General features: G+C 37.3%; 1 protein-coding gene across 2 annotated transcripts in view; it reads right to left on the bottom strand.

Moving 5' to 3' along the window:
- Positions 1-24,635, bottom strand: part of LEF1 (lymphoid enhancer binding factor 1) — a 96,622-nt gene extending 71,987 nt beyond the window's left edge. For both annotated transcript variants that reach the window (XM_063310245.1, XM_063310246.1), the window contains exons 1-3: positions 24,314-24,635; positions 21,794-21,854; positions 20,263-20,396 (exon numbers count right to left, since the gene is read on the bottom strand). In XM_063310245.1, the coding sequence (XP_063166315.1) occupies positions 20,263-20,396; positions 21,794-21,854; positions 24,314-24,523 (405 nt within the window). In that variant the 5' untranslated portion in view covers positions 24,524-24,635. The remainder of the gene's footprint in view (positions 1-20,262; positions 20,397-21,793; positions 21,855-24,313) is intronic.
- Between the last annotated feature and the right edge of the window lie 1,162 nt (positions 24,636-25,797).

Here is a 25,797-nt window from a genome sequence, read left to right as displayed (position 1 = left end):
TATATACAGTATATGTTTTAAAAGCAATAATAAGAACTAATACAAACTAAATTAGAACAGAGAAAACATAGAAATAAAAAATAACAGAAAGAACTAAAAGTGCAATCAGAGAATAGAATAAAATAGAAAAAAGAGATAGATATAAAGAAAGATATAAAGATGTAAAGAAGTAGCTTCCATTATTCTTCACAGCAGTTATAAGTACCAGAGGAAGGACTCCTTGATTCAGGTACAATGGGGAAATAAAGAAATAAAGCAGCTTGACATCTTACCCTGGGGCATCCAAAGATGGGCAAAATTAAATGACTGCAGTCACAGCACACATGAGCCAGCTGTTGAAAGACAATCTAGGCCCTGACTACAGTCGTAGAGGAAACATTTTATGGGAGAACTTGCAACCTATATAGCAAGAAAATAATTCCCTTGACAGAATCAACTGATGACTTTATGAATTACATGGCCTATTCAGGAAGAAGGAAAGACTTCTCACAGTTGACCTGAAGTCCCAAGTCATGTAAAACCTGAAGCACCTGAGAGATGTGGCAAGAAAGCTCGATATGGGACAGTCCAGCTAAGGACCAATTACCCAGAAAAGAAAAGATGATCATACTTGGAGGAAAAGGTATACCACAAGTGCTGTCCACTCAAGAGAATTCTAGGGCCACAATGAGACCAAATGATAAAACATAAAAGTGGTATTAACTATTAACTATAAAACAAAGGAAAGGTAAAATACTGTTAATATAAAATTAAGGTAGTGATTAAATATTAGGTTATAAGCATGTTGTATTTGCTCACAACATTAAAAATCAAGACTTAAAAATTACATTTGGCGTTTCCAGAAATTACACCAGACTTGCATCGAGACCATGGCACAAAGGAACAAAGAATTCTCCAAAAACTTACTGTGAGCCACACAAGAGACTGAATGTTTACATGTGCTATACAGAAAAAGCAAGAAAGTGACATTGACTAAATGAAAAATACTGAAATATTTGGTCAGTATCACTCCTTGTAACCCCAAATTACAAAACAATAGGATCCTGCATTGGAGGAAACTGTCTTTATGCCATTTTAAGTTACTAATTCATTCTACCATTTCAAAACAATACTGATAGTTTCAATGGCTTAAAAATCATAAAGTCGTCTAGTTTCTTTCTACTTTGATTTTCATCTACCAAGGAACTTGTTTGCTTTGCCTAAGTGTGGAAACTGGTTCCACTGCCATTGCAGACCACAATGATCCAGTTTAACAGATGCATCCTATATTTTCAGGACAGTATTGTCTGTTAAATATATATAAATTTCATTTAAAAAAAAAACAGCTGTTTTACAAAATTAGAATAGAAGGCAACATAATTTAAAGAATCATAAAACATTAACTAGCAATCAGCAGCCAAAAACAATATGCATGAACAAAAACAACAACAAAATCACCACCAAAGCAAAAAACAAGCAGCCGCCATTGGTGACTTATTTATACCCCAGCTACCCATGGGAAAGTTGTAAGTGCAATCTGATAATACCTTTGCACCTGATAGGAGACCAATTTGTACACCAGTGTCTTATTTCCGTTTCAATCTAAGTACAAACATGAAACTATTGCAATTGCACACTCCCCTTTTCACTGTTTATCATCTTACCTGATGAAAAGAACTAGAGACATATTATTTTGTGAATGTCACTTGATCTAATAAAGCCCCTGCCTTAAAATGGTTTTGTTTTGTTTGGTTGTATGTATTTCTAATACGTGCTTGTAAGACTCATCTTCTCCATTTATTTGCTTTGCCTACCATTCAGCTTAGGGTTTGCGATAACAATGTCAGTTTTATTGGTTCTACCTAAAAGAGCAAAAGAAGTATTTCAAGAGGGATACCAGCTCACATTGTCAGTCCATGCTACCACTGAGTTCATTTTGTCACTTTCGTGTCACTTTCACTTGGACAATTAATTAACTGAACAATTGATGTTATATTACATATAGGCTACGCTTGGTCAATTACATCTCACCATTACAAACTAAGATATGAACAAATCTATTTTGCTTTTCCCTTCATTCAAATAGATAAATGTGTTGGTTAAGCAGTTAATCATAGCTTCCCATTATAGACTAATATTGTTAAAATCTTTCTAAACAGGCTGGGATAAGGTTGGCTCCCATAACTTTGGAAGCCAGGAAACCACAAACCCCACTTCTAATGTAATAGGAAGCTATGGCCAACAACGTGCAAAGGGGAAAAAGAAAAGTGCATGAATTAAACTTCTTCAGTCTCATCTTACTAGGGTGAATTTTTAAAGTATAAACTGGTAACTGACTTGGCAAATTATTTTCTTTATCTATTGGCTGGCCAGGTTGCAAAACCAGAATGTACTCCTACACAGAAGAAACTGCCTTGCTAGGAAAGACCAAAGTCCAAGTAATCTAGCATATTGCTTCCAAGGATGTACAATCAGATGCCTCTAAATATCACAACCAGGGAATACCGTATTCTCTACTGCAGCGTTTCCCAGCTTGCTACCCCCAGATGTGCTGGACAAACTCCTATAATGGTAAAAGCTATGCTGGCTCTAAAGGTTTTAGAATGATGGGAATTCAAGTCCAACAAATCTTCAGAATACCAGGGTGTGAAAGGCAACTCAACTCTGTCAGAATCTAACCTATTAATGATACCTTTAAAGAAACCATAACTACTTCTATTTCTTGTGGCCCCTCAATTGAGAATTTACAGGACATTTTTCAAATCAAGACTTATAATATTACATTGCACTTGAGCTTCTAAGAACAGCCTACAGTAGTATTCTATAGAAAACCTTGGCAAATATGGTTTACTATGCAGAAGAACTGTTTCTTCAGATGTAAGTACTAAATGATGGAACAGGAACTTGCAATTAATATGATGTACAGGAAAACATTATAGAAATGATTAGTCAAATCTATAAACTTAATTAACCAACACAGAATAAGCTCAACAACAAATAATCTGCTGCAAATAAGCATGACCCGGAATTCACCTAGCAATATGGAAGGAGACGAAGCAGGCATTGACAAAGATGCCTAGAAAGATTTTTTCAGAAACAGCTGCCATTGCAGACCACAATGATCCAGATTAAATCTGTTTCGGCATATGCTCTTATTATACTGCTATTAACATATTGCTTTGTGGACACAATTCAGCATGTGAATTTTGACCTATGCAGACTTAAATGGTTTGACTCTAATATAGTTCATAAAGTAACTGTTTGCTATTCTGTCACCCCCTGCAAATGTCCATTTCTTCCCATAGACTTAAAGCCATCTTGTAACCTAGGAGGGTACAACTTTTCCATCCCAAAGGCTGTAATTGACTTTTCAATTATACTTGACTTTTATACTATACTTTGACTTTTGGATGCTATGCTCCAAAAAACAGTTGGAGAGAGGGCAGAATTAAATCTAATTTTGAACTATTTTATTAAGATTTAAATTTAGTTAAAGTTAAACATATGGTTATTTACCAATCATGTATTTAATAAATTTTATTTCTGTCACATTAAAAATATAATTTGGTAAAAACTTCCAAAGGTCTCTAATGGCCAGGTGCAATGTTTCAGAGGGTTGCTTGTGGCTCTGGGGCCACAGGCTGCATGCCTCTGCTGTAACAACATATGGAAAAGTCTATATGAACTGGATTGCACACAATTTTAAGCCAAAAATATTTTTTTCCAAAGTATATTTTCCAGTTTCATAACTGCCAGAGAACTGCAGAAGTTGTAATCAGGTAACCCAATTTACATAAGCTTTCCCTTTGCTGGGATATGCCTTCTATTGCTCTGGGATAGCAATGAAAAAACGAAGGAAAGAACTATTAAAAGCAGCCTCAAGATGGGCACCCTGTATAACCATCCTTCTAGAAATCCAAAAATAAAAAATGTGCTATGAGGAACTCTCAGTAGCTGCTTATCCCATTCCCCAAGCTATACAAAATCTAAGCTTATGTAAGGATATGGTTAAGCAGGCATTTGTGTGATTAAATGTGTTTCTGCTTGAATTATTTCATTTCATATTAATGTTAATTGTTATGTCTCAAGCCTTAGAGCAAGTTTCTCCCACTGGCAAAAGGAGAAATGGCATGTCACCCAAGAAAATAACTAGAATTTCTTGACCCATGTTCAATGCCTGAAAGTTATGATAGAGGCAGACAGCCTACCATCCTTGTCTGTGCAATATGTTTATATAGGTCATACAATCATTCGCACACACATACAAATAACATAAATCAGAATTATGGGAATGTTGCTATTGCAATCCAGACAGTTAGAGATTAATCATGTAGCATAGAAAAAAAGGAAAAGCAGTATGCAGCCTAGGAATTTGGGAAGTTGTTTTCCCGTCATGCCTAGATAGTGCTAGGAAAAGCTCCCTTGCCCATGGATTCACACTGTAGTTGTTCCCTTCATAGTGAACATCTAAAGCAGGCCAGCACAACATAGGCTCACCAAGCAGCTTTGAGTGGCCTGCCGGCATTTTTTAAAAAGTCAATGAATTTTCTGCCGCTGCCCAAAAAATTCGTTGCCAAGAGTCTTCAATGCTTATAGGCCTCACCGCTGCCACCAGCTCTGTTGTTGCCACTGCTCTGCTGGCCACCAAACAGATGATTGGGGTGCCAGGTACTCCTTTCCAGCCCTCAAGGATTTTTAATTTGTCAATGTCACCCCTTCCCCTCTACACGCTGTACAGGCCTGATCGAAACTAATCAAGAAGTACTTCCCTTAAAATAAATTACAAAAAACTGAACACAATTTCCCCTCAAATAAGAAAGTTATAACTTTCAGGTATTTTTAATGGCTGGAAAAGGAGCCTACCTACATGGTTGCTACTCTTCCATTTGTGACCTTAGTTGCCTTGTAAACTAAGCAGGCTGACCCTGGTGAGAATGTGGATGGGAGACTGCCTGGGGAGTTTTACTACTGTAAGCTACACTAGGAACCCTGGAAAAAGACAATGGCAAGCCACTTCCATATTGTTGCCAAGAAAACTACATTGATACATTTGTGAAGTTATCAGAAGATCAACTTTTAGGAGGCTGTACCTACCTGGCCTACGCTGTTCACTAAATACTACAGAAAGACCTAAATTCTTATTCAGTGAAGAACCAAGGAGTTACTTCAGCCTTTAATTTACCAATGAAATCTGCAGTAAAGTTGTATACCATGAGTGAAATATATTCTAATTCCTCTGTGATTATGTTTAAGGAAGTAGAAGAAAGCAATTTCATTGAAGCCAGTGCTTCAGGCTGCCCTGGAGCAGACTGGATCCCAATTGAAGAGAATTGGCAAACCTGAAACTTTTTGATAAGATAAAAATGCATTGATGTTGGCTCACGCTAGGCCCATTTCAACTCTACATTTGTCCTCTGTGTTTCCTTGACATATCTGCTCCTTTTCTCTATCTACTTTAGCATAACTTTATTTTTCTCTTTTATCTGTAGATAACTACAGCCAGGGACCAGAGGGATTGATTTTTTGTTTTGACTTATTGTTTGAAGATCTGTAACTCAAAGCAGCTCTCACGCTTCTGATGTCTAAAGCCTGAGCAGCATAAACGGTAAATCTAGCTCATGTATCAAAACTGAGCACTGATGGCATTTGTAATCAGACATCTCTTTGCATTTCATTTTGCTTTGGGGGGGACAGGTGGGTGATCATATATTTTAAGGTGAAGTGACACTTTTAAAATCCATCTTTCCTGGATGCTTTCTCAATTAAAAGTTTTATTTATTTATTTTGCCTTCAAGTGAATTGACTTCTGATGACTACATAGACAAGCCTATACAATTTTCTAAGCAACATGTTTGTCACTGCCTTTTTCCTTGGGCTGAGAGAACACAGCTACTCCAAATTCTGTCCCTAAGGCCAGGTTAGAACTCAGGTCTCCCTGGTCCTAGCCCAGCATCTTAAGCCCTAGAAAAAACTGGCTATCTTAAACTTTTTTATCAGTTTCTCAATAAAAGTACTTTTAAAAAAATCAGTATGTTGCTACATCAGCTCCTAACGTAGCAACCTTTCCTCTCTTTTTTAAAAAAAGGTTGTTTGCATATGAGATAGAAAGCTTGAGGCTGAGGTATTTTGAAAGCAGCTTTAAAATCTCTGCAGATAAAAAGAAGTCCAACTGTACACAAGTACTGCTGTCAAGCCCAACTTGGATGGGAAATCCGTGGGAGGCATTTATACTTGTAATTCAAAAGCACAGCAATTCATCAACCATCACTAGCATGCACAAAGCTAGGAATGCTCTAAAACAGCCTATTTTAGGTATCATCTTGGAATTACCCATGATTCCTCTCGCCATTCCCTCCTCTCTCTTCTCCCCTCCTCACCCCATCTTCACATCTGCAAACATTGCTGGGACATTTGTCAATATAATCCCTTGACAAGAGTTCTATATAAATTGGAAGATGAATTATATCAAGTACACTACGTTACAGATGTACTTTTTTTTTTAAACTATGGCCCAGCTTCCCTGTTCCCTGAAGTTGCCCAGCTTGATGAAATATGGTTACATATGCAAACATTATCTCCCAATTGTAACCTCATTTTCTGCTCTGCTGGACAGCGTGACCAGCATTTGTCATCACACCTCCCCCGCCTGCTACATCATTCATGTGTCTATAATTGTCATCAAGATGTGGCATGTCAGCAGGACTCCTGTGTTCAGAGTTCCCCATCTCTACACAGTCACTCAGGTAACAAACCCATAATCTCATCCTGTTTTCATGATGGTTGAATTACAGATAATTGTTCCTGCACAGTGATTGATTTCTGCCTGAATAGAGACCTCTGCCTTTTTTCAATGCAAGCGAGTGGCAGCCAAGTCTCTCCATCTAGGAGGAGGGAGCAGCCTTTGAAGAGATCAAAGCTAAGGCCGCAAGCAGTTGTGCGCCCTGGGAATATGGAAAGCCTTTATGTTCTCAACCCCATTTCCAGCATCATGTTGGATTGCAGCTGCATTACATTTTGCCAGCATTCTTAATGCTTTTAGTATTGACTCTGACATCACCGATAGCTGTTTTAGAGAAACAAAAAGCCAAAATATGACTTATTTTCACAACTCTGCAATTGCAATATGCAAAGTTTGGGTGGGGGAGAAGCATTTGTTTTTAATCTAAACTAATATAGAAAGAAAGAGTGTGAGCACACATAAAATTATATAAAATTTCTTAAAATGGAAAACATGTTTTTCCTATGAAAGGAACAGAAGGGGCATTTTTGTAACTTGGACCACACAAAATGAACCGATTATTATGAGCATGAATTTCGATGCTTAAACAATGAATTAAAGAAAGACTAAATACAGAAAGGCAGAGTAGAAAATTAATGCTTCAAGCAAGTCATGAAATCCAACGATAAGTCAAGTACCCTAGCTAACGTAGATACCTTCCCTATAACATATGACTAGGAACAAACTAATTTTAATATTCTTTTAATACCAATGCACTCACTCAGAAATAAAAATAAAATTCATTCTAATATATACGTGAATAATGCTATAAATCATTGTCTTTTTATTGATTTGAAATTATATAATTTCATTTTAAATGTCAGTAGAAAAAGAACATGACATTCTTATTCAAAATATAAAGCCAACAATAATTTGCACAACATACTCATATTTAAAATAAACTTTGTACAAAAAAGGTGGACATATATCACCATGCAACTATAAATTCATTTTGTGTTCCTCTGATTTAAGGAAACATCTCAAGACACATGCATCAAGAATTACACATTAAAAGTCTTTGTTTGAAATTTCAGATAAACATAATTCATATAAAGATGTCAGTAAGTGCTTTGCTTATATTGTCTCATCTGACACAATACTGTTCCAATTAGGATTCAACAAAATGCAAAGAATCTATAATTATTTCTATTTTATATGTATCATTTGGCAATATTTGTCAACAAGTACAGTATTGAATACTTTTTTACTTTTTCCTTTGATCATATATAGTTTTCAAATTTTCTTGGTGCCTGTGGTATAGTTTTTAGTCCATACATTTCATAACATTGACTTTTTTAAAAAAATCAGCAATGCAGTTCAGTTGGTTCCAATCAGGTAAATACTGTGATTCTATTTGTATTGTTTATTTTGTTTGCTTTATTCATGTACACTACCCAGAGAATGTTTAGTTATGGCTAGCCTACAAATATCTTAAATAAAATGAGAAAGATCATATATTAACATTTCCTAGTCCTGTGCTCAAGATACTTTCACTGAACACTCAAAACTTTTACCATATTTCAGGAAAAGGTACAGAATTCTCCTATCACTTCCATTGTACACAGGATTGTAAGGCTGGAGGAAATAGATTGAATATATTTAAAAAGCTATCATCTTCAACAGTGCAGCAAATCTTTTTTTTCATCTTGAACATTCCTGGCAAGCATATCAAGCCCATCACTCTCACTCCTCCACATTTACTCCTTCTGTTGCTTCAACCAGAAAAGTTAATAAAACCCATAGCTAGCTACCTGAAATATGATGCAGAGTGCTGCTTGACTTCTCTAGCTGAAAAATAGGGGGTTGTGGACGGGAAGTAGCAGCACTGAGCAAGTAAAGAGAGAGAAAGAGATTGCAAGGCAGCTAACGAACAAATTCTAAGTTAACTTTCCCTGATTTGGTAACCTCCAAATGGGATGGCAAGCATTTACTGGCTGGGAAATCAGGAAGTTCACAACTAAAGATTAATTCTTGGTAAAATTAGAAGAATAAGCCTAGAACAACAGTAGGATAGTAATTCTATCCATTCTACTTTATAACAATAATACTGTATCACTACTTAACATTTGGGCTGCCCTTCTCCATTTCTTAAAATGATTTCAGAGAAATGGCGTATTTCACTAGCTGTCTTTGCTGTTTGTGTTTCTCTTATTATTTTTATTATTGTTTCTCTTATTCTCTTATTGTCCACATCTGAAAGTTTTAACATGATACCTTTAAAAAAAAAACAATGCTACAAAAAATTTAATAAAGTATATCCTACCTTTATTAGAATAATGCAGTGAGAGATTCACATCATGTAAAATAAAGTTCACATAATAAATTTTTTAGAAGTCAGACAGGACATAATAATAAAAAGCCATCCTATAACAAAGAATAATTTCTGAATAATGCTCAGAAAATAAACACTATTTAGTGGGGGAAATTAACCAGGTGCCCAAAGCCAATAAAAAAGCAGTGATAACTGAACTTTCACAAATAAGAACCTCATCAATGTTCAGCAGTTCCCATGAGTTTCTGTGCAGAAGAACATCAGGAAATCTTACTCATCTCAGAAAGAAATGAATAATACAATTTGAATGAAGTATATAATAGAGAGAACAGACTTCTGTTCTGAATATCCCAGTCACCCCCAAATTAAGGGAATCTAGGATAGTAAAGGCAGTAAAGGCTCATCTCCCTATTTTGTTTCAAAGCCAAATGCTTCTGGAAGCAAAGAAAGCTGACGATTAGCGTGTCCCAGCAAAGAAGGAAAAAATCAGATTCATTTTGGTTATTGCCAATTCTTGCCAAAGATTTCTGCCACCAAAACAGTAATGTCTGTTTTAACTTAGAGCAAAAGATTGTAAGGATGCATGTCACACAATTTTTAAAGATTACCCTTTTTAATAAAAATACATTCTGGAATTCGGTATTACACCACACTGACTTATCTTATAAGCAAATTTGTGTAGAGGTTAAGAGCAGATATCTAATTTCTCTTGAGATTCATATATCAAGCCTGCAAAAATCTGGATAGCCTCTGGCTAGTAAGAATCACTTTCTTGCATTGGAAGCTTTTGTGGCCTGGAATAAAATTGGTGGTTCTTGCTTTTAAAAATTGTGTGCATGATGAAGAACAATGAGCTTGACAAACTTCTAAGTTTTAAGAGAGAGTAATTTCTGGGCTTTAGTTAGAAGGCTGCTAAAGGACATACATAAAATCTTTTCATTTTATTACAGCTCACTGTAAAATACAGCTTTGTTTTTAAATGATAAGACTATCAGCTCAAAATACAAGCCCACAAACCATTCTGGGGCAACTGCTAGTATCAATTCTAAAACATTTCCTTAAGGCACGCCTGCATAACTTCGCTATGAAATAGAAATGCAGGAATGTAAGAGGTGGCTGCATTTATGCTGTATTTCCCTTTCTTAGGCTTCATTTAAAAAAAAAGATCAGTTTTGGCTTAAAGTGTCTACAGATTTGTCAACAGATCAGTTCTCGACAACAGATCAAGCTTGCTTATATGAATAGGTGGAGATCTTTCCATACCACCTTGTATGTAAATAGCAGGAAGAGAACATAATAATTTTTTTCTAGCCTAAATAAAATAAAGTGCATATCTATTTAGTTGAAATGGCTTCAGTTTGGAAGATGTGATTTTATGAAATTTCTCATAGTATACAATAGCAAAGATGGTGTTAATAATAATGATTCTACTCAATTAATATTCCCAGTCTTTCAGAATCTTAAAAGGTTTGGGTTTGGATGCCTCCAAGGTCTGTTTAGACTACTGGAGAGATGACTAGCGGAGCTTATGCTGAGGCCAAGTGACAACAACTAACATTCTTTATGAAAGGACCTCTGTTTCCAAAGATACAGGGGCTGTATGGCAACATTCCTGATCCACATCCATTGCATATTTCATGCACTCTTATTCCAAGATCCAACTTTTAAACTTTCAAATATGTAGATGCATTGGCTGTGTTCACAGATTGTACTACAACACAATAGGCTGTGTTTGGCCTGGGCCAAATGTGCTACATTACCCATGCATTGTAGTGTCTAAACTATAGCTTAGGACTGTGGCTTCTGGCATACTATTATGCATCAAAGCAACCAGTATGGATTAGACATCTAGAGAAACTTTTTTCTCCATCTAGATGTAGTTGTTCAGACATATTCTGTTAGAGCCACATTCCAGATGGTTCATCCCGTTCTTTCTCTCACCTTGCATGTTTAATACACGCATGCACATTAATATGCTTGTGTGTATTAAATGGGCAGAGTTTCTAAGCCTAGTCAGGGAAATATACTACTTTACTAACACATTTAGCTAAAATTCAACTAGACCAGTTCATTAAATGTGAAAGTTAATTTAGAAGCAAACCAGTACAAATACACACCCATTTGGACTACTGCATTTAATAGCAGCGAATGAGTGCGTTACTCCATCTGATACATGTTATGTGTCACATGACTATTATGGGAAAATGTTTTTTCAAGGAAAGGGAAGGAACATGGCTCATCCTTTCATATATTGCACCATAAAACTTTAGAAAACTGTTATTCTGAGGGAGGTAAAGATTCACCAGTGAAAAAATATTTATTTTTATCCCACATTAATTATTTTTTGTAAATAACTCAAGGCAGCGAACATTTATTTGTCAAATTTCTATACCGCCCATCTTGCATACGACTCTGAACATACCTACCATTCCTTCCTCCTCCTATTTTTCCCACAACAACCACCCTGTGAGTTGAGCTGGGCTGAGAGAGAGGGACTGGCCCAAGGTCAGCCAGCCGGCTTTCATGCCTAAGGCGGGACTAGAACTCCCATACCATGCCTGATTGGCCCTTGGGCTGAGTGTGTGTGACTGGCCCAAGGTCCCCCAGCCAGCTTTCATGCCTAAGGCGGGACTAGAACTCTCAAGTCTCCAGGTTTCTAGCCCATTGCCTTAACCACTAGACCAAACTCTTAACTACCAAAGTACATAAGAAGTCAATTTTTATTAGATAGCTGAAATCAATTACATCTCTTCATCAATTTGATTCATAACATATTTTTGGAACACAAATGTTACTGAATGAGCCTAAATGAAATCCTTGTAATAGAAACAATCTGTACATATTCCAAAAAATTATTAACCCAAGCTTATTTCAGTGAAAGAATGTCAACTTTTAATAGCCTTTTCATATAACTGTGAGGTATTTGGGGATGTGCCTATATAAGCAACTGTGGAAGGTGGAATAGCTTCTATAGCAGCTTTTCAGTCTCTTTGTTAGACATTTAGGCTCTGGTTCCAGCACCTACTGTAAGTACGGTAAAAATATATTATGCTGACAATCACAGGTGTCATTCAATAATGACATCTTAACAAATAATGCAACTAGGAAAGGTTTAAGCTATATAAATGTTAAAAATGAAACAATAAACATGTATTTGGATATCTGAATTCAAGTACAAAAGAGTTTTCTAGAAAAGCAGTTCATGAAGTTATTTCCACTATTCTGTTGAACATTTCCATATTACTTTCCACAATAAAATAGATAAGTCTGCCAATTTTATTTGAGCCCAAAGCATTTGAAGTCTACATCAGTTCAGACAATGAGCATACATCTCTGGAGAGCTTGTGTCAACCCCATTGCCAATGGAGTCAGCAAATGTGGCAATGTAGTAACACCTTCCAGATGCAGTGTTTTATTCTTTTCAGTTTGGGCTACATAGAGTACTTGCTTCAAAGTTTCCAATGCCACGTACAGTCCTTATTCATAGTTTGGCCCTTCCATTCTTAAATTGTAATTCTCAGAGGATAATCTGAAGACCTTGGCAGACGTATCTTCTATACTAAAGTACTATACAATATAGAGAAAATGAACACATCCAGAATGGCAGAGTTCAGACAGTGAGATGTTCACAACGTAGAACAACACTTGTATCAAGCTTTCTGCTAAAACAGCAAAGGCAACCAGCTGCTGCTGAATGACAATGCCCTGTTCTCATTGCTATTGGCCATACTTTCTGGAGATGCTAGGAGTTAGAAGTTCAGCAACATCTGGAGTGCCATAAATTGCCAATCCATGTGCTACTACAATCAATAGCCTAGCTTTCAGGTTGAGCTTACCTACTAATCTACTCTAAATTTCTAATCTAAAATTGACAGATTAAGCCTTAGTACTTGCATCTTGAAATAGTTCCCCAAGACTGGAAAATTTCTGATCTCTACTCCACAGAGCAATAGTTTATGAAAATCTATTTTCATAATGGGTTCTCATCCTATGCAAAGATATTATCTGGTTTTCACTTAGCATGTGGAATTAGCCCAGCCAGTGTATTGTATAAACCATAGTTTATGCCTAAACATGTGGGAACCCAGCCAACATGGTTTATTTAATAAACTGTGGTTAAACAAACTATATCTTAATGCAGACCATAAACCTTGCCATAGCCTAGAAATCCTTTGAAGAAGAAACTTTGAATAATATATAACCAACTACATGTTGACAATTTTTTGTCAACTACATGTAGATCCAAACAGAACTTCTACTAACTTAACCACACCAGCCAGACTAATATCTTCTAAACACAGCTACAGATCAACACAATGCCTGTTTGCCAATACAATATACTTTACTGTAGCTGTTCTTGCAATTGCTGTTTCTAAGGTTAACAGCATAAATTCCACTTCTACTTGCTTCTTCAAGGCCATCTGCCACTACTGTTTTGTAAAGCAGGGCTCAGGTAAGCATGGTTTCCAGTAAAGAAAAGCTGATGCTTAATCTTCACTTTCCCATCATTCTTCTTGTTCACTTCCTCCTCCTGACCTCCTCCCTTCCCTGTTTTTTCCCCAATTCATCAAATTTATCCAATCATCGAAGATGGGAGCCAATACAACTGCAGCAGTTGCTAGTGGCTGGGTCGCTACCATTATAAAAAATATATACCTTTTTACAGAGCAGCTATCAAACAACCTTTCTGCCATTACTGTTTGCCAACTGGATGCTCTTGCACAATAAAAGAGCTACTGCCATACTGGTAATAAACAAATAAAAAGGAAAAGATGTAATCAACATACATAATCTTTTAGCACACTATTTAAAAAAAAACAACTGCTATAACATCCCCTTTTAAAAGACCAAGATGCCAATATTCAACACAGCAATCAATACTTTTTATGTTTGCTGGAAAATGGGGTCAGCAACTCACAATTCATCTCACCTGTATTTATTTTAGCAAAGAAAATTCTTAGTACTATGAGTGGATGCAAAAACTAATGGGGAATAAGTGTGTTCAGTTTGTCTATAGAGGTTTTGCCAGAATGTGAGAAAGTTCATTGAGCAATTGTAAAAAAATGAATAGGCTTAAATTCTGGAATATTTTGTATGAATATGGAGGTGAAGGTTGGTTGCTAAATGTGATACATGCAACTAAAGCATGCATAGATCAAGGAGTAACAGAAGAATATGTAATATCCTCTTAGTTAAACAAAAAACATTTAATGAATGTTTGGATAAGTGTATAAGGAATGTTTATGATAACATCAGAGGTGGTCAACGACATGAATGTTAATCTACTTTTCTGTGAAGATAATGTTGTGTTGCTGGCTGAAGACTGGAATCGTTGGCAAATATTAGTGAACAAGAAGTATGGATTTGACAATCTATTGAAGTCTAAGGTAGGTGTATTCAACAGAAAAAATGAACAACTGCAAGTTATACAGGGAGTGAGAAAAAGTAAAGCAAATGAATATGTGTAGTTCAGTAGAATGTACACTATAGATGAGGAAATGGATGGAGAAATCTTAAAATGAAAATAGTGACAGTGAGATAATATGTAATATATGGTCTGTTATGAGGAATGAATGCTTACAGAAAGAAGGGAAAATGATAGTGTATAAAAATGTATTTATGAATACTTTCTAATATGGAAATGAGATTGGGTATGTCAGGAGAAACAACATGCAGTGGGAACAGGTTAAGAAATGTGCATGTGAAAACAAGACAGGATATGGTTGAGAATGAAAAAACAAATGAATAGAAAACTGAGTGACCAGTACTAAAGTATGTTGAAGAGATTTGGGCATACAGAGAGAATGAATGAGAACTGAATTGCAAAACAAATACATCAAAGAACAGTTACTGAATCAACAGAAATGGAAAGACTGGGAAAATTGTGATTGAATGGATGATATCCTTACAAAGAGAGAAGCAAGAAGATAGCATATGAAGTGATGTATGGATGAAGTTAGAAGGAGGATAGTTTGCAAAAACAGAGTAGGTACTGTATGGTGAATTATATTGGAATAACATAGATTTTATTATTTCCTTTTCCTGAACTCCTGTCTTTAATTTTTGCTTACTATTCTTTTCTTCTTACTCTGCACTTTACATAATACTGTTCATCCCAAAAGGGAATAGAGTGATGGGTATCTATGTACACACTGTGTGAATGATGGTCTTAAGCTCAATAAACAATCATATCATTTAAAATATGAATACCAAATTATTGTATGTATATTTCTCCCCCATAAAATAATTTCATTCAGCCTTTCCCAACAATGCCACCATAAGCTATGCAAGATGGAGAAAAGTTGATAAATTGCAGTCCAACACATCCAAAGGACATCAGACTGAGGTAACCTAAGAGTTCCTTGTTTAAATCCATTATTATGCAGAGAAACACAAGTATGTGTTCAAGATCATTTGAATGGATCACTCGCACTGCAATTTTGTCATGTCTTCATCCGTTTAAGGTGTGTGTGTATGTGCACATGGGCATATTTTAAAATCTAACTGAGCTCAGATAGTTATTTTCTTAGTATAACTTGGCAAAAGACAATCTCTGCTGGGCAAGAGGTCAAAAGGAACATATCCATGCAATGAATCTTTCCATGGAACATAAACATTAGGAAGATTGCAAGGAGAAAATGCAAGGTCTTTCATTTCCATATAATCTAATTGAAAGAGTTTGACCGTTAAGAAATGCATTTTCTATGGTTCTGTAAATTTTCAACTTTTACTACTGAAAACCTTTGAAAATTATCAGCAGAAAAATGTTACAGAATTAGGGATATGTAATAAATGTACTTTGCCAATTTACATATAAGTAATATTTTCCTCCAAGAACAGCTGATTTTTTTTAAAGATTGCAGCACAAGAACAGTATATATATAATATACAAAATTATATTTTAATTATCTGTGCATACTCTGACTTAAATCATTGCTTGTGCTACACTATTTGCCACAATATGGCTTTCTTCCTTCCTTGAAACTTTTCAAGAATTATACAAAAGACTTTCAAAATAAAATAAAAGCATTGTGGTTTGAAATTGAAATTAAATTCCTTTCACCCTATCATTAGCGTTTTAAACAGGTTTGTGTTATACGGTTAAGTAATTCCTATTCACATACATTTTGGATATCACTAAGATTGGGATGTTTGTTAAAACTAAGATAACATTCAACTTCAGTGCTGCAAACTACATTTATAGCAGTTTATATTAAAATTAGTGCTTAGTTCATTCACTGTATTAGAAAGCATGTGGTCTCTTCCATTAAGCAAAAGGGTTTTTTTTTTATAGCAGCAGTCTAATAATTTCAACTAGAAACCAGACACATCTTATGAGAATCCAAGACTTCACAACACAGAATTACTTAATCTTGCCACTCAAGATTTTACTCAAGTTTTAATCTGATTGCCTGGGGAAAAGATATATATATATAGATTGTTGAATAAATTGCAGTTATTTACAGGAATAAAACCCCATAAAATACTAATATATATATATAGCTCACTTTCTTCTCTATCCCTTTCAATTATGTCACACTCTGCTATGCCAGAAACTGCCAAAAGGGCACCCAAAGCTATGTTCACAAGGATTAAATATCTCACTCTTAACATCTGTGCTACATGATGGCCTGGTTTGAGGAGAGCAGCCTTTTGCCTTTTGGGCTCCCCCTCCTTTTCCTGCTTCCTTCCCAGGTTTATAGCAGCTTCCTTCTGAGTAAGTTTGAAGCTTGTAACTTCAGATATTCAATGATAACATGAGGAATTTCAGAATGAAAGCAAGCTAGGCAAAATATAACAGGAGAGGTTTTTTTTAAGTCACTGTTAAAATGTTTTTCCAACAAAAACAGTAATCCTTTTCATCTTTTAAGGCACAATTTATGTTACTATTTTAGAAAATTCGTTATTTTAGAGTGGGGTCTGCATAGAAAGTCATGGAATCTTAAATATGTTACATAATTCACTTTCCAAATTTCTACTACACTTAGTCGTTATGTAAACAGTCACTGAAAGCAGACTTTGTAAACAAGGTATGACAAAGGAGCTATCACACAATATATCTTGTTCACTGGAAGGAGTTATGCTGTATAGCCTAACACTGTGAGTAAAATCAGAGGAATCAAGTTGTAGAAAGAAGAATCCTAACAAATGCCCAACCTTGCTCATCCCTACATAAAACTACCACCTTTCCTAAAATAATCTAGAATACCATAGATACAGATGTGCAATTTAACTAACACAGCATGTGATTTTCAAATAAGCTGAATCTTCCATAATGTCAGTAATGTACTCTTTCACACACTGAAATTGTACCAAAAGGTTCCCATATATATTGTTCTACCACAATGTTATGCATCAAAATTTAAGCACACCATTAGCAATATCCTTTGGTTTGGCACGTTATGCAATATGCACTCAAGCTTTACATAAGCTACATTAAAACATGTTTTAGAGAAATTTTGTATGTACATTTCTGTTCAAGGGTTTTTTCCAGGTGGTATATTCAAAATTTTCAGGGTTGGGTTAGATTAGCATCCTAAGAAGAGGAATAATCACCAAGGATTTCATAATAAAAAGTTTTCCCCCCATATTGATAGAAAATGGTAACAGAACATTGATTAGCTATATATATCAAGATTGTGTCAGTATAAGCTGAGATAAATCAGGCTGTTGAGTATAAGCTGAGAAAAAGGCACTGCCCTTGATGGTTCAAATTCTGACAAACACCTTCGGCAATATATATATAGTCAACATATGGATACTTTGTTATGCTAATGAAGAATTCCACATGTGTACCCTAAAACAAATCCACACACAAATGGTTATTTCCACTCAACCAAGAACCATCTGCATTTAATCTATCAGAGCAGTCTTCAATTTGAATCTGTCTAAAAAGAGAAAGAATTCAAAGATGATGATGACTTCTGGGTAGGGGAAGAAGCTGAGAGATTATTTACCCCAGAAAGTGTGTGTTCCTTGTCTGACAAGGTAGCACAGATCTTGAAAGAGGATAATCTTCCAAATGATTGCCTGCAAATATCCCAAAGTTTTTCCCCCTCAATTCAAATACTTCCAATCTTACAGGATTTTATGTAAACTGTAGTTTTTTCAAACACAAAGTTGAATAAAGAATGTTTCATCCTGTTACTGAATGATACTATCTCAAATAGTCATAACAAACAAATAACTGACAAGGAAAATGCAAAATAATGACTAGTGTTCAACTATGGTAAATTCTCTAGTCCTCAAGCCTTCAAATATTTGTAAATGTATTGTGCCAGTGACAAGCCCTTTTGTTCAAAGTGGCATAATGCATAGCAGATCAAGGTAATTACAGCAATACAGGACAAGATATGTTGACCATTTCAGAAAATGAATATTAGTGCAAGGATATTTGAAATAAGCTCTAGGAGTTCCTATTGCACTGTACTTCCATTTTCTTAATTATCAAGCAAACCACTAGGTGCATAAAACAGTCAGGAACACTGATATATCCAATACCAGTATGACATTTCGCATTAAGTATAATTCTCTTCTCTTCAACCATCACATTTTCAGTTTATGCAGAAACACAAAACCATGCTAACTTAGTAGTTAAAATACTGGCACTCTCCAGTACGTATGTAAACCTGTTCATCAAGCCAAACCAATTATTGGTCTCTAGAGGAAGCCAATACAAACATGAAGGAGATAACATTTAACCATAAAGTAAAAGAATTTTAGCTGTTTCATATATTGAATTTATATTTATTGAATTTATATAGTGAATTTTTGAATATATTGAGTTCAGCTTGTTTCCAGAATTAGAAATCATAACATGTTAATATACAATAATATACTTCATGTTTGGAAGTATACACATCACTGTGCAACCAATTTCTCTCTTCCCAAAAGCACTGCAGATAATGTTGCATCCACCATCTCCAGATACTCAGTGCAATATATTCATGTTTACTCAGTAACTGGTGGCAGTAAATCCCACCAACTTAAAACAGGATTCACACCAAAACAGATGAGGTCATTGTATTCTTAGACCATTTCAAACATCACACAATGCTAAAGCAAGTTTGCCATTAAATGCACATTGTCCCAGACGTGCAAGTAATTTTGAAGCTCTGGCTGCATGATACATGTACTGAAGACATTTTTTATATGGCTACATAAATATTTTTAGGCTAATATGTGCATTTTATAGATGTGTATTAAATTCCACCCCTGATGCAATCAGGGCTCAAATACAGTTGAAATCACAAAGAATTGTGTGCCATCAAAAACAATTTAGCATAAGCGTTAAAAGACAAGAATCCACTTCACTTTCCCCCTTAATACACTCCAACATATAACACTTTGCTTTATAATACTCTTAGAGAGAGCACAATACAGAAATCTATCACCTCATGTGGATTTTCCACCATGAATTAAACAAATTAGTTATTTAAGAAGCCCCAAACTATCATATTTACATGAATTAAAAATGCCCAACAAGAGAAAAATTAATATTTGGGACTCTGAAAAATTAGCACTTGAAGTAACTTTCAGTTTTGAAAGATTGTATGGACAATGACCCTAGCTTTCATTTAAAGCATTGTTAATATTGAATACTTGTTTCCATTTTTGAATATTAAAATTAAGGCAGCAGGATGGGCCCAGCAAAAATAGATAGGATTGTCTTACCAATAACCCACCTCAAACCCCAGATTTATTGAGCTATCTAGTAAGATATGCTAGAGACTTCAGCCTCTTTAGATCCAGATAACCACTAATGGTGCAGCCCTACACATGTTTCTCAGAAGTAATCAGCTTCATTGAATCAATGAAGCTTAGTCCTAAGAAAACTTAAAAGAAACTTAACAATTACTCTGGCAACTGTCTGCATCTTCCTACGAAGATGTACTTCATAACGAACATCACAAACATATGTCAATGGTTACATCTGCTATTGAAGTCATACCACCCAGCCATTCTGTACAATTCACCCCTTATGCTCTATTACAGGCTTCTGAATATTATTAAATAAAATGTCTGAACGCAATTAGAAATGATTGCATTCAGACATGCAAGAAGGATTGCCACATAGTAGTAAGCAGTGCTCTGAAATGTTATCAGAACTAAATGTTTGCTGCTCTGTAAACAAAGCTTGTCTTTCCAAAGATAGGGGTTTTTTCCCACTGCGCGCACGCACCCGCACCCACACCCACACACACACACACACACACACACCAAGAACACTTACTGTTCTAGGAATTGGTGGAGAAAGAGATCCATTAGACATATATGGATCATTATTCATATTTGGCATCATGATATAACCAGAATAACCAGAATAAGAAGGTCCTTTATTGTACAGAACACCATCTGTGTGTTTGCCTGTAAAAAGCAAGAGTTATTATTTGGTCTGTTGCTTAGATTTCTAATATAAAAAACTTTTATATAAGATAACATGATCTTCATTCAGCAGCTTTAGAATTTTTTTAGCTTCATCTTTGCCATCAGTATCTTCAGTTAAGTTTTAAAACCCCTTGAAAGAAGATCTGTATGTAAGATTTTAGTTTTCTCTACATATGCTCTGTGATAGGTTCTACAGTGACTTGCAGCAAATATTTCCAAGCTTAAAAATTGCAGCTTACTAGACATCTACAATATTAAAACTTCAAATAAATATGTTTACAACCACAACTTACAGAGAAGACAAAATGTTATATACAAAGTGACCTACATGTGCTTTTTCTAATGATTAATATGCACTATTTTTTAATGTGCAATTCTAAAACTTACTCTAGCAGTCTGTATACATGCAGCATGATCAAGCTTTTTCTGATTGGGCCAATTAGAAACAATTAAGGAGAAAAAGAATTTAGGCTGGCATACAACAATGCCCTGCTGATATGGTGAGCCTGTTCATCAGAAGAGGCTCCATTTTTAATCTGCTTAATATCTAATTTAAATAATAATGGCTAGTTTGCAAGCAGTGCAAGTTGGAATGCTGATTTAGGTTGTCCATATTTATTGACAAGAGTCACTCAGTCCTTCAGTGCTATCCCCGGATAACAGAAGACATGTCTGTGTTGAGAATTTGACATGAAGCTGAAATATTTTGTGGTAAAAAATTTCATTCACCTAACTGGGCCCACTGAAAGACTTTATCCGGCCAAGTATCCAGTGGACCTTCCTACAACTGTCATTTAATTGGCAGTTCCTATGTCTAGTGTATTGTATGAATTAAACTGATTCCTTCATCATAGTTTTGAAAAAAAGGATTTGTTAACCACTTCTGTACTTAAGCAAACAAATAAACAAATGTCTGAGCACACAGAGAATAAATAATGCTGTCTTGTCTGGTAAGAAGAGCATACCTTTGCTTTCCTATCAGATAAGAAATGTATCCTTTTAAAACTACATTTTAAATAATGGACCCTAGATTGATTTGGGGAAACATGCCCATGGCACCAAAGCACAATGTAAGATGGTAAAATCACATTCATAACCAACAACCAACATTCAAAAAGAATGTCTTTTGTTAGATGGCCCAACTATACAGCTATGCCCCCCCCATGCAGCTTTACTCAGATTCTGTAAGATCCAAGCTAAACAACAGTTAGCATCGCAAATCCACTATCTGAACAGTGAAATCTGGAGACCATATTGCAGATATCTAACCTGGTGCCATAATATGTACTAAGAAATATACTTCCAGTATAATGGGACACTGCCAGATTGGGTAAAGCTGCTGTAACAACAATAACAACAACAACAATGTATCTTACCTTCTTCAGGATGTTCTCTGCCTTTTTCATAAGCTTCCTGAGACTGGCCTTGCCTAGACACCTAACCAAAAAAAAAATCATACATGACTGCTACCATATTTTGTAGTACATTTGCCCCATAATAAACTGTCAGTGTCCAAGATAAATAAAAGGGTTTTTTTTTCTTTTTTTTACTTTATAGGACAAATAAAAGGAGGGATGTCCCTGTTTTCAGTTATATGAGAATGGCTCCCATACTCTTCATTCTACATCAGATTTTAATTTTATTGAAAATGGCACTATTAAAAACTTCTTCAAAAAATCCATCTCTAGTTTGTTTTAATGGGGTAAGTTACCCAATAGTTTATGCAAATCCTTTAAGAGGTTTATGACTAATTCTGTGACCTTGCTGATTTCAATCCAAGAATATTCATGGCTGCTCTGGATTAATGCTATTGTATGATCCTATGACTCATATAAACATGCCTTTCACCATGCCATGAAAACTCATTTACAGAACAACCGATGCACATCTACTCAGGAGTATTACTATGTTGAATGAAGCTTCCTCCCAGATAAGCACATACAAAATTGGAACCTTAGGAAGAAAGGGCACTCACTATGCTTAGTCCTTACCAAAAAGAAAAAGGCATTATACTATGTGAGAACTCCGGATAACCATTTTAATCAATAGAAGTTCATACAGATTCAAACACTAATTTAGAAACATCAATGACAATTCAAACAGTCCCTATTTCATTGTAGCAACCCTTGGTATTTTGTTACAACGAGGGGAAAAAAGCAGGTAACTCTTATGCAATTCAAAGATGTAAAGACCAAGTTATTCTAGCATTTGAGAAGACAGTACTGTGGCACAAGTGCCTCCTCCTAGAGTAAGCCAGCAATTGTAAACAACCAGGAAGGTGCTGCTGCTGTTTTATAAAACTCAGAATCAGCTGCCAAAGGCATCTGTCTCCTTCTGCCTAATGGTAGGACCAGCCCCACTTCAGCATGATTTATTATTCTCTCAAACGCATATAAGGCTGTGTACCTAACCATAACTGACATTGATTGTGAGTTGAATTTACTTGGAACTAATGTATTTGGGACCCTTTTCCTAATTATTAGTAGGGCAGGGCCCATTGCTACATTCCTAAAATATTTCTACATCAGTTCCTGCCAGAAGCAACAGGAAGAGGCTCTTCTGACTTACGAGCAGCTATTACTATCTCAGAGTCTACACAAATAACATTTCTCCAAATCTCTCAGGCATATGTAAACAAAGTAAACAAAAACAAGTAAACAAATTCAAAGTGACCTTCAGGTTTTATTAATGCATGAATCAACTGAAGCACCCCGATATCTTTTTTTTTTGCAACATTGAATGGACCCTCTGCTTTCCTAAGGTTACCATGGCATTCTCAATTTATAATCAAGTCCTAAGTCCAAATGGCAACCCCTGACTGATTTATTAATTTTTTTGGATGAGAATTCTGTGACCCACTGCCTTACAAGATCTACTCTTGAAAAGTGCCTAGGATGTTACCCTGGAGGTGGGGGTGATCTGTGTTACTGTCCTGATCATGTTCGGTTTCTCCATCTAGAGTTGAGCAGTACTTAGTCACATGTTCTCAGTTCCAAGCCCACTTTACATCAGGATTAGGCAGGGCACCAAGTATCATCATGATAATACAGAGAACACCCAGCATCAAACTCAGAATTTTAATCTCAAAATGGAAGGGGGGTTTACATTTCAGCCTTAACAGCTATCTGCATATATACAAGGAACAAAGCAAACCGAACCAGTCTGGCAAAAAAGCTAATGGGTCAAGGGAAAAAGACTACTATAGTTGCATTCTAGCAGTAATATCCTTGTCTCTCCTCCCCACCTACCCCCCCACCGAAGTTGGGGATAAAGTAGCAATAAGATTAAACTCTGGGTAAACAAATCAATCGTTCTATTTCAACTTCTGAGCAAGCCCAGGCCACAGTTCCAAAGGGGTGGGTGGGGGTGCAAACAGCTTCAAGCTCCGCTCTCTCCTCCCACCACTACGCCTAGCGCTATTCATTCATGGGGAACAGTGGAGTATCAGTTTTCAAAGTGCCGTGGTCAAAACTGCAACCCACTTGGCGGCTTGCAGTTTCCCGTTTTCCTTTCTGGGCAAACCCACACCCTTCCTTAGCTTGCCCTAGAAAAAGAATGTGGGAACTTTAACGAGGAAAGCCCTTTAAAGTTAGGAAGAAAATAACGTTTCCCCATTCCCTACCCGAATCCCAGAACTGACGTGAGGCAAATAGATGAAAGAAAGCCGGAAAAGATTCCTCGCGCCCCTCCCAATTGGGAGCCCACCCAGCGAGCGAAACCGGACTGCTCTCCTCCGGGCCGGACTGCGTTGCTCCGGGACTCCTGCTGCTAACGCTCGACCACCGCTCCTTCCCGAAACTTTGTGCCGCTCCGCTCCATCAGCTGTAGAGCACTCCCTCTCGCCCTTCACGCACGCACACACTGGAAGTTTAAATCCAGCCTCTCTCCCTCCGTACCTCATGTCCGTGCCCGTTGCTACTGGGGATCGTTTCCGACTCGTTGACCAGCGAAGACTTGATGTCGGCCAAGTCTCCTTCCTCCTCCGGGTGGCTGATCTCGGCGAAGATCGTTTCCTTCTGGGGGTCACCTTCGTCTTTGAAGGGGATCATCTCGTCGGTTGCACAAAGCTCCGGATCGCCGCCGCCGCCTCCCGAGAGCTGAGGCATAGTGGCTTCTCCACCCGGGAATAAAGGAGGACGTGGGAAGAAGGGAGGGCAGGAGGAGAGAACGAGAGAGAAAGGAATAGCAGGAGGAAGGAGCGAGGGAAGTTAAAAGGCTTTGGACGCTGAGCTCGCTTGGCGCTGCACGCCTATACCCCCCCCCCCCGTCTCTCAGGCTAAACGCAGCGCTCTCCCCCCTCTCCCATCCCATCCATATCCAAACACCTGGGGGAGGGGAGAGCAAGCAAGGCTGGAGTGTGGCCAGGCCTGTCTACTTTGTCTGCTGTAAAAGGAGGGGAGGAGGAAAAGAGCGGATGGACGAGGCAGACTCGCGCTCCCCTCCGCTCCCGGGTTCTGTTGTGTCTGCAGCTAAGACAGCACGAAAGTCGGGACAAGTTTGCTACTCTTCCAAACACTTTTAACTCTGGCTTTCGAAAGTGAAGCCTAGTTTCTTGTCGACCACTTGGGTTCTCCAACCCCCTTTTTTTAAAGAAGGCACAGCTGTCCGATTTTTTTCAGGGGGAGCACAATGGAGTGGGAAAAGCCAACGAATCCTTTACATCTAAGCGTTCCGAGATAGAAGCATCTCCGTTGGGAATTCTGGGAAGCGACCCAAGGAAGGATGGGTGTTCGTGCGAGTGCGCGCACCCAGACCGCGAAAGTCCGGGACGGAAAGCGAGGGGTAGGGGGAGCATGCCAATGGGAGAAAAGGACGGAGGGAAGAGGGGAAAGCAATCTCTCTCACTCACACACATACACACACACCAGGACTCCTCTTTTGTTCCTTGGCCGGGAAAGACTTTTTTTCTTGCTCGGCTGCCTAGTCCTCTTCGCCGTCCTGGCTCTCCAGAAGCGAAATGAACCGGGCGGCTAGCATTTACATGGGGAAACGGAGCAGAAAAATTCCTCAGGTGCAGCTAAAGAACAAGAATCGAAAGTTCTTGGGTGGCAGGAAAAGGGGACGCTCCTTAAAAAGAAAAGAGAGAGGAAGTTAGCTTGTCCAGGATTATAAAATCTCCACCATCCCCAAAACTGAGTCGGGCCGCAACTCTGAGATCAAAGGGCCAACCAACCCTAACTTCTTCCAGGTGTTGCTGCTTCCCCCTTCAGCGATCCACACAAGTGCGCGCGCGCTCAGCCACTCGCCTGTTTTGGCGGCGGGGGGGGCGTTGGCCGCGCGCTCGGTTTTAGTCAGTAAGAGGGGCGGGCGCAGAAAGGTCTTCTCTCGCTGAAGGTGCAGGTTGCGCTTCTTTGCCTCCCGGCTGGCGACGCAAGTCCCC

Source organism: Candoia aspera, chromosome 8 (genome assembly GCF_035149785.1).
Source record: "Candoia aspera isolate rCanAsp1 chromosome 8, rCanAsp1.hap2, whole genome shotgun sequence".
NCBI lineage: Eukaryota > Metazoa > Chordata > Lepidosauria > Squamata > Boidae > Candoia > Candoia aspera.
Note: the sequence above shows the minus strand (reverse complement) of the source record. Positions and strands in the feature narration are given on the sequence as shown.